The sequence below is a fragment of the Stenella coeruleoalba genome (genome assembly GCF_951394435.1).
Source record: "Stenella coeruleoalba genome assembly, chromosome: 14".
Taxonomy (NCBI): domain Eukaryota; kingdom Metazoa; phylum Chordata; class Mammalia; order Artiodactyla; family Delphinidae; genus Stenella; species Stenella coeruleoalba.
The window spans coordinates 26,616,342-26,628,754 of record NC_137160.1 but is presented as its reverse complement, the minus strand read 5'-3'; the positions used below and the strand labels follow the sequence as shown (position 1 = coordinate 26,628,754).

Below are 12,413 nucleotides of genomic sequence, written 5' to 3'. Positions count from 1 at the left end.
TCTTTTTATATATTTATTTACCATCCATATATCTCCTTTTGTGAGGTGTCTGTTCATCTCTTTTGCCCATTTTTAATTGGGTTGTTTATTTTCTTATTGTGGAGTTTTAAGAGCTCTTTGTATATTTTTAATAATAGTTCTTTATCAGATGTGTCATTTGCAAATATTTTATCCCAGTCTAAGTCACTATTTTTTGTGTTATATATTTTATTACTTCAAGGATTATAATTTTCCTTAAATCTCCTTTTCTCTTAGACTTCTGAGAACTTGATTTCATTTATTTTAGCGTGAATTCAAAGCAAAACATTAAACTAACAAAAACAACAACAAAATGTGTATAAAACTGTGATAAATAAAATGCAAATTAATTTTTTAAAACAGCAATAACTACCTTTTAATGATTTTTTTTTTTTTTTTTTTCTTGTACGCGGGCCTCTCACTGTTGTGGCCCCTCCCGTTGTGGAGCACAGGCTCCGGACGCGCAGGCCCAGCGGCCATGGCTCACGGGCCCAGCCGCTCCGCGACACGTGGGATCCTCCTGGACCGGGGCACGAACCCGTGTCCCCTGCATCGGCAGGCGGACTCTCAACCACAATAACTACCTTTTGAGTGGCAGAAACCAGAATACCTTTTCGCTGAAAAAGTGGTACTTACTATACTTCCTTCACAAGCTCTTTGAAACACAGGTTGCTTCATTTTCTTTATTTTCTGGCAGTCTGAATAAAAACTTATTACCTTAAGCAACAAAACTTTATTTTAATAATTTTGGATGGATATCTTTATAAAATAGTGTTTTACCTGCCTGCATAAACAGCAAATATTGAACATAACTGACATTGAATCATAAGAGAATAGTGCATTCAAAAAACAACAAGGGAGTTCCCTGGCAGTCCAGTGGTTAAGACTCTGCACTTCCAATGCAGGGGCCGCAGGTTCTATCCCTGGTCGGGGAACCAAGATCCCATGTGACTCATGGTGTGGCAAAAACAAACAAACAAATAAATATTGGGAAACTGCTATATGTCTTAAAAAAAAAAAAAGAACAAGATGTTGTGAAAAAGGAACAATCAGAAAATAAGAACAAGCTCTTGGGAAAAAAAAAAAGAACAAGCTCTTGGAAGTTAAAAATATTATTGTCTAAATAAATTCTGGAGAGTGGTTCAAAGACAAGGCCAAGGAGGTTGCCCAGAAAATAGAAAAAAGAGACAAAGAAAAGGGACACTATAGGAGAAAAAATCTTAAAAGATAAAAGATCAATCCAGGTTATATCCCGTTCAATTAATAGAGGTTCTTAAAAATAAACTGGAGAAAACATAGGGGAGTAATTTATCACAGAAAAAATAAAAGGCATTTTCTTTTAGAACGGAGGCATGAGAATGTCCAGCTTGTCAACGGCCAGCACAGTGAATGGAAAAAGGCTGGCACCAACGAAGTTGTATAATTTCAGAGCACCAGAGTTAAAAATAAGATTCTAAAAGCTTCCTGGGAATAAAAGATCCTTTATCTGCAAAGGAATAAGAATGTTATGCCCTTTCAAACTATCAAATTTTTAAATAGAATAAAAACACTTGCAGGCATGCAAATTCTCAACCACATTTATCTCCCTGTACCTTTACTTTAGCGGATGTGTGCTTCACTAAACCAAACCAGTGACCAGTAAAGAAGACTCCATTTCTAGGGGATCCAATGCAGGAAAGTGTCAAAGGGAAATCCCTGGATGAGCACCCATAGCAGGCCTAACAGTCAGCAACCTAGAGTGGAGAGGGAGGGTGGAGGCTTCAGGGAAGCCATGGCTGGGGGGAGTGTAACTGACACATTGACTGATGTATTTGATGTGTGGAAAGTGATGCGAGGGGCCTTTAGAGGTATGTTGGGATTTGAAAATTAGCAATAGGTATATAGAAAAGTAACCAAATTTTTAACATGAGGCAATTCTTCATTCCAAGGAAAATAATGTTGTCCAGAAACGGTAAAGTAACCACAGTACTTTTTGACTCAGCAACATTATTTACAGTCATAATAATGTAATCACTGCATACTGCTATAACTGTAAGGGGAGGAGAGGGTGAGAGGTCTGTAAGGCAGCTTACTGCTCATCTGCCTTAACAAGTGAATAGTTTAATGTCTAATATTCATATATTATAAAACAGTGATATGTTTAAAAACATGGAGGCAAATATCAGAAGAAACAGCTAAAGTAATTAAGGTTGTTGCCTCTCAGGAGTGGGGGGAGGGGGCAGTGGAGTGGGACAGAGATTACTGCTTTTCCTTACAAATGTATAGTACCATATTACTGAGCCACACACATGGTACAGCGTGGATGAACCTTGATGACATTATTGTAAGTGAAATAAGCCAGTCACAAAAGGACAAATGAGTTCCCCCTATACGAGGAACCTGGAATAGGCAAATTCACTGAGACAGGAAGTAGAATGGTGATGGCGGGGGTTACGGGGACGGAGTTATTGTCTAAAGAATATAGAGTTTTAGTTGAGGAAGATAAAAAGTCCTGAAGATGGATGGTAGTGATAGTTGTGCAATTTGAATATACTTAACGCCACGAAACTGTACACTTAAAAATGGTTAAGATGGTAAATTTTATGTGTATTTTATCACAATGAAAGAGCAACTTAAAATGAAAGAAAATATAGTACTATTTGATTTTTAAGTAACTATGCACTTTTAATTTTATTACATTAATTTTTAGAAAGATTAGATGAATGCCTGAAAAATTTTTATGTCATCAGTGTGTTTGTGCCTAGATTTTATGACATAATTTGGGCCACTCAAGGGCCTTTTTTGCTTTCATCCAGTTCTTACCTGTGTTCTCCTTAGATAAATGTAAGTTATTTTCAAGTAAGGGAAGTATTAGTGAAAGTAAATATTTTCTGAATATATTTCAGGGGAATTTGAGATACCAGGTAACATAATGTAGCACATTAATACTGTGAATAAAAGTGCAAATTCATCCAGTTTGAATAAGTACATTGTTATGCAGGAATGTCCCCTTTATGGCCTCTGCTACTCAGTGGATATTCTAAGTGCTCAGCTGCCGGGTCCCCCTGAATGGATTATTGGAACTCATCTCCACGTTTGTGCAGGGTCTGGGTGGGACTCCGAGTGAATTTAAGTTGCAGTAGCAAGTCAGTACCTGTGATGGTACATCTTGATTTCTGGCTCATGAGTTTATCATCACTTTCCTTCACCTGGTCCAAGTAAATGTGCATATATTTGTTTCTTTGCGGTGATAAGCAACAAAATACCAATTAGCTTGGCAGTAAGAAGTTAACTAGTCAAGTGCAATCCCAATCGAAATCACTGTACCTTCAGTTTACAATTGAGAAGGCAGCTCTGAGAAGAAAATAACAATGGAAAACAACTTTATATATCCTTAGAGACGTCAAACTGCCTTCCAGCCTTTAAGTTATGCTTCTTGCTTTTGACAGGTTACATTTACCATCAAGGGTTTATTGCTATAAAAGGAGTGTTATATTTCATTATCGTCTCACCTACATTTTCTTTTTTGTTCATAGTGCGAGATGAGGACAGAAGCACGACGAAAAAATCTTCTTATTTTGATTTTGCATTATCTAACACAAGAAGGGTATGTTACATTACAAATATTTACAGAGATGATTCCTTTCTTTCTCTGACCTCTGCTTTTCCAAATACTCACTTTTAAAAACAGTTAATAACTTTATTTTTTAGAGCAGTTTTCTATTTCCAGAAAAATAAAACAGAAAGTGCAGACAGCTCCCATACACCAGCAATACCCCGCCTTGCCCCGTCTCCCCTGTTACTAACATCTTACACTGGTGTGGTACATTTGCTGTAATTGATGAGTCAATATCCATATATTATTATTAGCTAAAGTCCATAGTTTACATCAGGGTTCGCTCTTGTGTTGTACAGTTCTACGAGTTTTGACAAAGGCATAAAGTCACATATCCACCATTGTAGTATCATACAGAATAGCTTCCCTGCCCTAAAATCTCTTGTGCGCTACCTATCCCTGCCCACCCACAGCAACCTAGACACATACTTTTTTTTTTTTTTTTTTTTTTTTTGCTGTACGCGGGCCTCTCACTGTTGTGGCCTCTCCCGTTGCGGAGCACAGGCTCCCGACGCGCAGGCTCAGCGGCCATGGCTCACGGGCCCAGCCGCTCCACGGCATGTGGGATCTTCCCGGACCGGGGCACAAACTCATGTCCCCTGCATCGGCAGGCGGACTCTCAACCACTGCACCACCAGGGAAGCCCCAAGACACATACTTTTATTGTCTCATTTACCTAGATATTTTTCACGTTATGCATTTGAAAACTTCATTAACAAAGCTACCCAGTTCATGGGATACTTTCCCTGTCCCATTCAGGTTTGAAGATAGTGTAGGCCATTCAAAGACGGCTTCCAGGGTCCCACTGCTTGCTGGCTAATGTACATAAAGATAACATTCTTTCTTCTCAGTTTTCCTTCTCTCGGAATAAAAGTATTGCATTTCCCTGGACGACCTGTGCTCAGATCTCTTTCCTGTGCGATGCCCATTCTATAGCTGGCAGGGGGAGGAAATCTGGAATCATTTGAGTTTGGCCACCTACCTCATGTGCGAGCACTTACATGAAGGCTGCTGATATGCTGGGAGTTGCGAGAGGGAGAGAGACCACCAAGTATCCGAAGGCTACTCTTTAGAGTTTCCTTTCATTTCAGTTTTCAGCCAGGAAGAAAATATTCAGGTTTCAGGGTTCGGGCTCAAAACTTTCAAGTCAGAGCAGTGGTTCTCAACCTGGAGAACCCCTCAGAGGACATGTGGCAATGTCTGGAGACCTCCCGGGCAGCACACTGGCATCTAGTGGGAGGAGACCAGGATGCTGCTAAACGTCCTTCATATGCGCAGGACAGCCCCAAATGTCAATCACGCCAAGACGGAGAAACCCTGCCTTAGAGCGGGAGGAACCAACCAGCTGCTGTATTTTCCCAAAAGTTCGAAAGAGCATCTTTTCCTCTGATAAACATGGTAGCTATCAGTGCACTAGGAGAGCTACCGTAACTAAAAGCCACATTTGAGAATCTAGCAACCCTAGTGCTGAGGTAGGAAGGAAAGCTGATGAGGGCGGGAGGGTAGGAGGCAGCTGGGATGAGAGTGAGGAGTTGATCCTTGTTTCTTGAGCTGTGCCAGCAACAGCTGTTTTAAATGAGTCTAGTGCCTTCTTGAGGGGAATGACCGTTCTAGGGACCTTGAGGAATTTTTTCTGTTAAATTTTAAGGGAAGTAGTATTAGGGTCCCCATTTGAAGAAATCGAGGCTCAGAGGAGTCTAGGAACTTACCAGAAGTCTCCTGGCGCTAGGTGGGGGCGCTTTTGAGGCTGTCTCACCCCAAGAGTCTTCAGGGTCCAATTCCTCTGCTCCAGTGTGGAAGATTTAGTTTTGTTTGAGGGTCACCTCAGGAAAATCAGAATGTGTGTGGGGCATATTTTATGAGTTTTTAAAAAAGTGATGGCTTTTTAAAGTCAGAAAATGAAATCACTGCAACTGTACTTAAGCATTCTTTTATTATCTAAGTCATTGAAGGATTTGAATTTTTTTGCCAAAATTTCAGAGGCACTGCATTTTGGTGACCAATTATAACACTGCACTTCTGAACAAACTTTGTTATTGAGTAATCTGATTTATTTTCTCCCCTGGACTGACCATGTAAGATCTTCAATTACAAAATGTGGCCTTTTTCATAATACCTTAACATCACAATTTTGGAAATGGCCCTTTTCTCAGGGTAAATATGATGAATTGTATCATCTTTAACACAAAAACGTTTCTCAGTCCACTTACTTTGAAACGGTTTTATCAGACAGTTCTCTTTTTGGTGTTGGGGATTTAAATTTTATTGAGAAAATGGCTCATTCTTTCCACATCACCACCAGTCTCAGACCAGAGAAATGAGTCCCTCTCCACCCCCCATGGTTGGCAGGCAGGCCAATCAGGTGATGCTCAACTGCTAAATCTCTGTGTCCACACACAGCAAGGGGGTGGAAGTGAGAGCCCGAGTAGAGAAAGGCTGACTTTGGTCCTGTCTGTGCCTTTTTTCCCCCATCTGGAATATGAGAGTGTTCCTGAAGTTGCTCCACACTGTTCACCATCCATGGAAAGCAATTCCAAGGGCAGCATGGAGCTGAGTGTTTGCTCTAAGACAAGGGCTGGCGGGTTGGTGTGGTAGGGGGGCTTCCTGGGTAAGAACACAGACTCAGGAGCCAACCTGCCTTGGTTCAAATGCCCACTCTACTCTTTGCTAACCAGCGACCTCGGGCAAGTTACTTATCCTCTTTGTTCCTCAGTTACCTTGCTTGTAAAATGGAGTAATGGAAGATAGTATTTAAGTGTCATGCAGATGTTATTATTATGAGGATTAAATATGTGACATGCTTAGAATAGTGCCTGGCACAAAGTAAGCGTATATGAGTCTTTGCTATTTTTACTATGGAGGAGGTAGGAGTTGGATTTTATTCTTTTAATACCCAACCTGGTTCAGCAAAGGACTTGAAGCAGTGGGAATGTGGGTTTGGCACATTTTACGTTATCTTTTGATAAAATCTCAGCTCCATTCAAAAAACCCTGAGCTAAATTACCTCAAGGCAGTGTTTTCTAAGTGCGTGGAACACTGAAACAATCGTTCTGCAGAATGTTAATTGATGTAACTTTATTTTATTTATTTTATAAATTTATTTATTTTATTTATTTTTGGCTGCGTTGGGTCTTTGTTGCTGCGCACGGACTTTCTCTAATTGCAGTGAGTGTAGGCTACTCTTCGTTGCGGTACGTGGGCTTCTCATTGCGGTGGCTTCTCTTGTTGCAGAGCACGGGCTCTAGGCACGCGGGCTTCAGTAGTTGTGGCACACGGGCTCAGTAGTTGTGTCTCACGGGCTCATTAGTTGTGTCTCACGGGCTCTAGAGCGCAGGTTCAGTAGTTGTGGTGCACAGGCTTAGTTGCTCCACGGCATGTGGGATCTTCCCGGACCAGGGCTCAAACCCGTGTCCCTGCATTGGCAGGCAGATTCTTAACCACTGCACCACCAGGGAAGCCCAATTGATGTAACTTTAAAAGAGCTTTATGGTCAAGTAAGCTTGGCAAACATTGGGATAAACCGGGTTAAACAGGTTCTCTTATTTCAGGACTTCTCAGATCCTCTGACTTATTAATGTGCAATGGGAATATCTGTGCTAAAGTCACAGTATTCAGGGCTTTGCAAACCAATTTGGCCAAGGAACCCTTTTTTTTCCTCAGACCAACTTTAGGGACTAGTTTTCCATGGAACACTCTGAGAAATGCTGCCTTCATAGATTAATTGACCCTTTTAAAACCTGAACTCACCTTACAAGACCCCAACCTTGTGAGCATTGTATTAATAGATGTTTGGCAAATGTTATTTGAACAGCCATTAAAGAACTTACTAGCAGGTAGATGGGTAGAATAATTAGAAAGCGACTCAGTCGTTTACACAGATAATTCTTGATTTTTATTGTAATGTATTCTGTATTTCAGAAACTGTATCAGAAAGGAGAACTGTAAAAACAAAAAGACAAAAGTCAGATAGATTTCCCTTCTCCTGCAGGTGCTATTATGGCCTCAAGAGTTTCCTATTTGCAAAGCATGCATTTACCCTTTTTGCCACAAGATGGCCTCTTGAATCTAGAAACGATGAAAATTATACTAGAGTTGATCATTTTCCTGAGACCTGCTGGGAAAGGGACTCACCAGTGGATTATCAAGATGAAAAGTAAACTATAGGTATTTTTAAGGACATATCAGTTTCAGAAAAGTAGACCTGCCTTTAACGAAAAACTGAGAATTCACAAAGAGGACAGATTATTGTGTATTGGAATAAACAATCAGGGAAAGCTTTGTAGGGAAGGCGATGTGAGCTGGTCTTGAAAAATGTGTAGAATATGGATAGACAGATGGGATGGACAAGGACATTCTAAGCAGGGGCACAGAGAAAGAAGGGGCAGGGCGTAAGTGGAACCACTAGGGAAACAGAAAGAGCAGAGTTCAAATGCATGAGGGAGAGTTAGTGAGATCAGACAGTGGAGGATCATGGCTACAGGTTCTTCTAGGTCTGCACATGCATCTCCTCTGGCCTAAGTCCCTCTTAACAGCCTCCCTGTCTCTCCTACTCTGTCTTTCTCTTTACTGCTTATGCCTCTTTTTGAAGTCTTGTCCTGTCACTCTGTTGGTTAAGAATTTCCAGTGGTTCCTCCTGCCAACCCTATTAAGTTCAGACCTCATTCAAGTCCAAACAGTGGAATAGGAACACAGAAGCACTTCTGTTCCCCTGATCAGTTAATTTAGGAAATATGGGGCCTGCCATCATCTATTTCTTTTTTTTACACATCTCTATTGGAGTATAATTGCTTTACAATGTTGTGTTAGTTTCTGCTGTATAACAAAGTGAATCAGCCAAATGCATAGGTATATCCCCCATATCCCCTCCCTCTCGAGTCTTCCTCCCACCCTCCTTATCCCACCCCTCTAGGTGGTCACAAAGCACTGAGCTGATCTCCCTGTGCTATGCAGCTGCTTCCCACTAGCTATCTATTTTATATGTAGTAATGTATATATGTCAGTGTTACTCTTTCACTTCGTCCCAGCTTACCCTTCCCCCTCCCCATGTCCTCAAGTCCATTCTCTACGTCTGTGTCTTTATTCCTGTCCTGCCAATAGGTTCATCAGAACCTTTTTTTTTTAGATTCCATGTATCTGTGTTACCATACAGTATTTGTTCTTCTCTTTCCAACTTACTTCACTCTGTATGACAGACTCTAGGTCCATCTACCTCACTACAAATAACTCAATTTTGTTCCTTTTTATGGCTGAGTAATATTCCACTGTATATATGTGTCACATCTTCTTTATCCATTCATCTGTCAATGGACACTTAGCTTGCTTCCATGTTCTGGCTATTGTAAATAGTGCTGCAATGCATGTTGTGGTACATGACTCTTTTTGAATTATGGTTTTCTCAGGGTATATGCCCAGTAGTGGGATTGCTGGGTCATATAGTACTTCTATTTTTAGTTTTTTAAGGAACCTCCATAGTGTTCTCCATAGTGGATGTATCAATTCACATTCCCATCAACAGTGCAAGAGGGTTCCCTTTTCTCCACACCCTCTCCAGAATTGATTGTTTGTAGATTTTTTGATGATGGCCATTCTGACCAGTGTGAGGTGATACCTCATTGTAGTTTTGATTTGCATTTCTCTAATGATTAGTGATGTTGAGCATCCTTTCATGTGTTTGTTGGCAATCTGTATGTCTTCTTTGGAGAAATGTCTGTTTAGGTCTTCTGCCCATTTTTGGATTGGGTTGTTTGTTTTTTTTGATATTGAGCTGCATGAACTGCTTTTATATTTTGGAGAGTAATCCTCTGTCAGTTGCTTCATTTGCAAATATTTTCTCCCATTCTGAGGGTTGTCTTTTCATCTTGTTTATAGTTTCCTTTGCTGTGCAAAAGCTTTTATGTTTCATTAGGTCCCATTTGTTTATTTTTGTTTTTATTTCCATTTCTCTAGGAGGTGGGTCAAACAGGATCTTGCTGTGATTTATGTCATAGAGTGTTCCTCCTATGTTTTGCTCTAAGAATTTTATAATGTCTGGCCATACATTTAGGTCTTTAATCCATTTTGAGTTTATTTTTGTGTATGGTGTTAGGGAGTGCTCTAATTTCATTCTTTTCCATGTAGCTGTCCAGTTTTCCCAGCACTACTTATTGAAGAGGCTGTCTTTTCTCCATTGTATATTCTTGCCTCCTTTATCAAAGATAAGGTGACCATATGTGCCTGGGTTTATCTCTGGGCTTTCTATCCTGTTCCATTGATCTATCTTTCTGTTTTTGTGCCAGTACCATACTGTCTTGATTACTGTAGCTTTGTAGTATAGTCTGAAGTCAGGGAGCCTGATTCCTCCAGTTCCATTTTTCTTTCTCAAGATTGCTTTGACTATTCAGGGTCTTTTGTGTTTCCATACAAATTGTGAAATTTTTTGTTCTACTTCTGTGAAAAATGCCATTGGTAGTTTGATAGGAATTGCATTGAATCTGTAGATTGCTTTGGGTAGTAGAGTCATTTTCACAATGTTGATTCTTCCAATCCCAGAACATGGTATATCTCTCCATCTGTTTGTATCATCTTTAACTTTTTTCAACAGTGTCTTATAGTTCTGCATAGAGGTCTTTTGTCTCCTTAGGTAGGTTTATTCCTAGGTATTTAATTCTTTTTGTCGCAGTGGTAAATGGGAGTGTTTCCTTAATGTCTCTTTCAGATTTTTCATCTTTAATGTATAGGAATGCAAGAGATTTCTGTGGATTTTGTATCCTGCTACTTTACCAAATTTATTGATTAGCTCTAGTAGTTTTCTGATAGCATCTTTAGGATTCTCTATGTATATATAGTACCATGTCATCTGCAAACAGTGACAGTTTTACTTCTTGTTTTCCAATTTGGATTCCTTTTATTTCTTTTTCTTCTCTGGTTGCTGTGGCTAAAACTTCCAAAACGATGTTGAATAATAGTGATGTGAGTGGGTAACCTTGTCTTTTTCCAGATTTTAGAGGAAATGGTTTCAGTTTTTCATTATTGAGAATGATGTTGGCTGTAGGTTTGTCATATATGGCCTTTATTATGCTGAGGTAAGTTCCCTCTATGCCTACTTTCTGGAGACTTTTTATCATAAATGGGTGTTGAATTTTGTCAAAAGCTTTTCTGCATCTGTTGAGATTATCATATGGTTTTTATCCTTCAGTTTGTTAATATGGTGTATCACATTGATTGATTTGCGTATATTGAAGAATCCTTGCATTCCTGGGATAAACCCCACTTGATCATGGTGTATGATCCTTTTAATGTGCTGTTGGATTCTGTTTGCTAGTACTTTGTTGAGGATTTTTGCATCTATGTTCATCAGAGATATTGGCCTGTAGTTTTCTTTCTTTGTGACATCTTTGTCTGGTTTTGGTATCAGGGTGATGGTGGCCTCGTAGAATGAGTTTGGGAGTGTTCCTCCCTCTGCTATATTTTGGAAGAGTTTGAGAAGGATAGGTGTTAGCTCTTTTCTAAATGTTTGATAGAATTCGCCTGTGAAGCCATCTGGTCCTGGGCTTTTGTTTGTGGAAAATTTTTAATCACAGTTTCAATTTCAGTGCATGTGATTGGTCTGTTTATATTTTCTATTTCTTCCTGGTTCAGTCTCGGGAGGTTATGCTTTTCTAAGAATTTGTCCATTTCTTCCAGGTTGTCCATTTTATTGGCATATAGTTGCTTATAGTAATCTCTCCTGATCCTTTGTATTTCTGCAGTGTCAGTTGTTACTTCTCCTTTTTCATTTCTAATTCTATTGATTGGAGTCTTCTCCCTTTTTTCTTGATGATTCTGGCTAATGGTGTATCAATTTTGTTTATCTTCTCAAAGAACCAGCTTTTAGTTTTATTGATCTTTGCTATCGTTTCTTTCATTTCTTTTTCATTTAGTTCTGATCTTTATGATTTCTTTCCTTCTGCTAACTTTGGGGTTTTTTTGTTTTTCTTTCTCTAATTGCTTTAGGTGTAAGGTTAGGTTGTTTATTTGAGGTTTTTCTTGTTTTTTGAGGTAGGGTTGTATTGCTATAAACTTCCCTGTTAGAACTGCTTTTGCTGCATCCCATAGGTTTTGAGTTGTCGTGTTTTCATAGCCATTTGTTTCTGGGTATTTTTTGATCTCCTCTTTGATTTCTTCAATGATCTCTTGGTTATTTAGTAGCATGTTGTTTAGCCTCTTGTGTTGGTATTTTTTACAGGTTTTTTTCCTATAATTGATAACTAGTCTCATAGCGTTGTGGTCAGAATAAATACTTAATATGATTTCAATATTCTTAAATTTATGAAGGCTTGATTTGTGACCCAAGATGTGGTCTATCCTGGAGAATGTTCCATGAGCACTTGAGAAGAAAGTGTATTCTGTTGTTTTTGGATGGAATGTCCTATAAATATCAATTAAGTCCATCTTGTTTAATGTGTCATGCAAAGCTTGTGTTTCCTTATTTATTTCCATTTTGGATGATCTGTCCATTGGTGAAAATGGGGTGTTAAAGTCCCCTACTATTATTGTGTTACTGTCAATTTCCTCTTTTATGGTTGTTAGCATTTGCCTTATGTGTTGGGGTACTCCTACGTTGGGTGCATAAATATTTACAATTTTTATATCTTCTTCCTGGATTGATCCCTTGATCATTATGTAGTGTCCATCTTTGCCTCTTGTAATAGTCTTTATTTTAAAGTCTATTTTGTCTGATATGAGACTTGCTGCTCCAGCTTTCTTTTGATTTCCGTTTGCATGGAATATCTTTTTCTATCCCCTCACTTTCAGACTGTATGTGTCCCTAGGTCTGAAGTGG

The 12,413-nt window shown here is 39.3% G+C and overlaps 1 protein-coding gene across 6 annotated transcripts in view; it reads left to right on the top strand.

Annotated features, from left to right (window-relative positions):
• KATNAL2 (katanin catalytic subunit A1 like 2) overlaps window positions 1-12,413 on the top strand; it is a gene marked incomplete at its 5' end in the record, with an annotated part of 90,860 nt that overhangs the window by 33,020 nt on the left and 45,427 nt on the right. For 4 of the 6 annotated variants that reach the window (XM_079941830.1, XM_079941835.1, XM_079941831.1 and 1 more), the window contains one exon: window positions 3,534-3,604. The exons of the other annotated variants lie outside the window; for them this stretch is intronic. In XM_079941830.1, coding sequence (XP_079797956.1) covers window positions 3,534-3,604 — 71 coding nt within the window. The remainder of the gene's footprint in view (window positions 1-3,533; window positions 3,605-12,413) is intronic. 6 annotated transcript variants of the gene reach the window in all.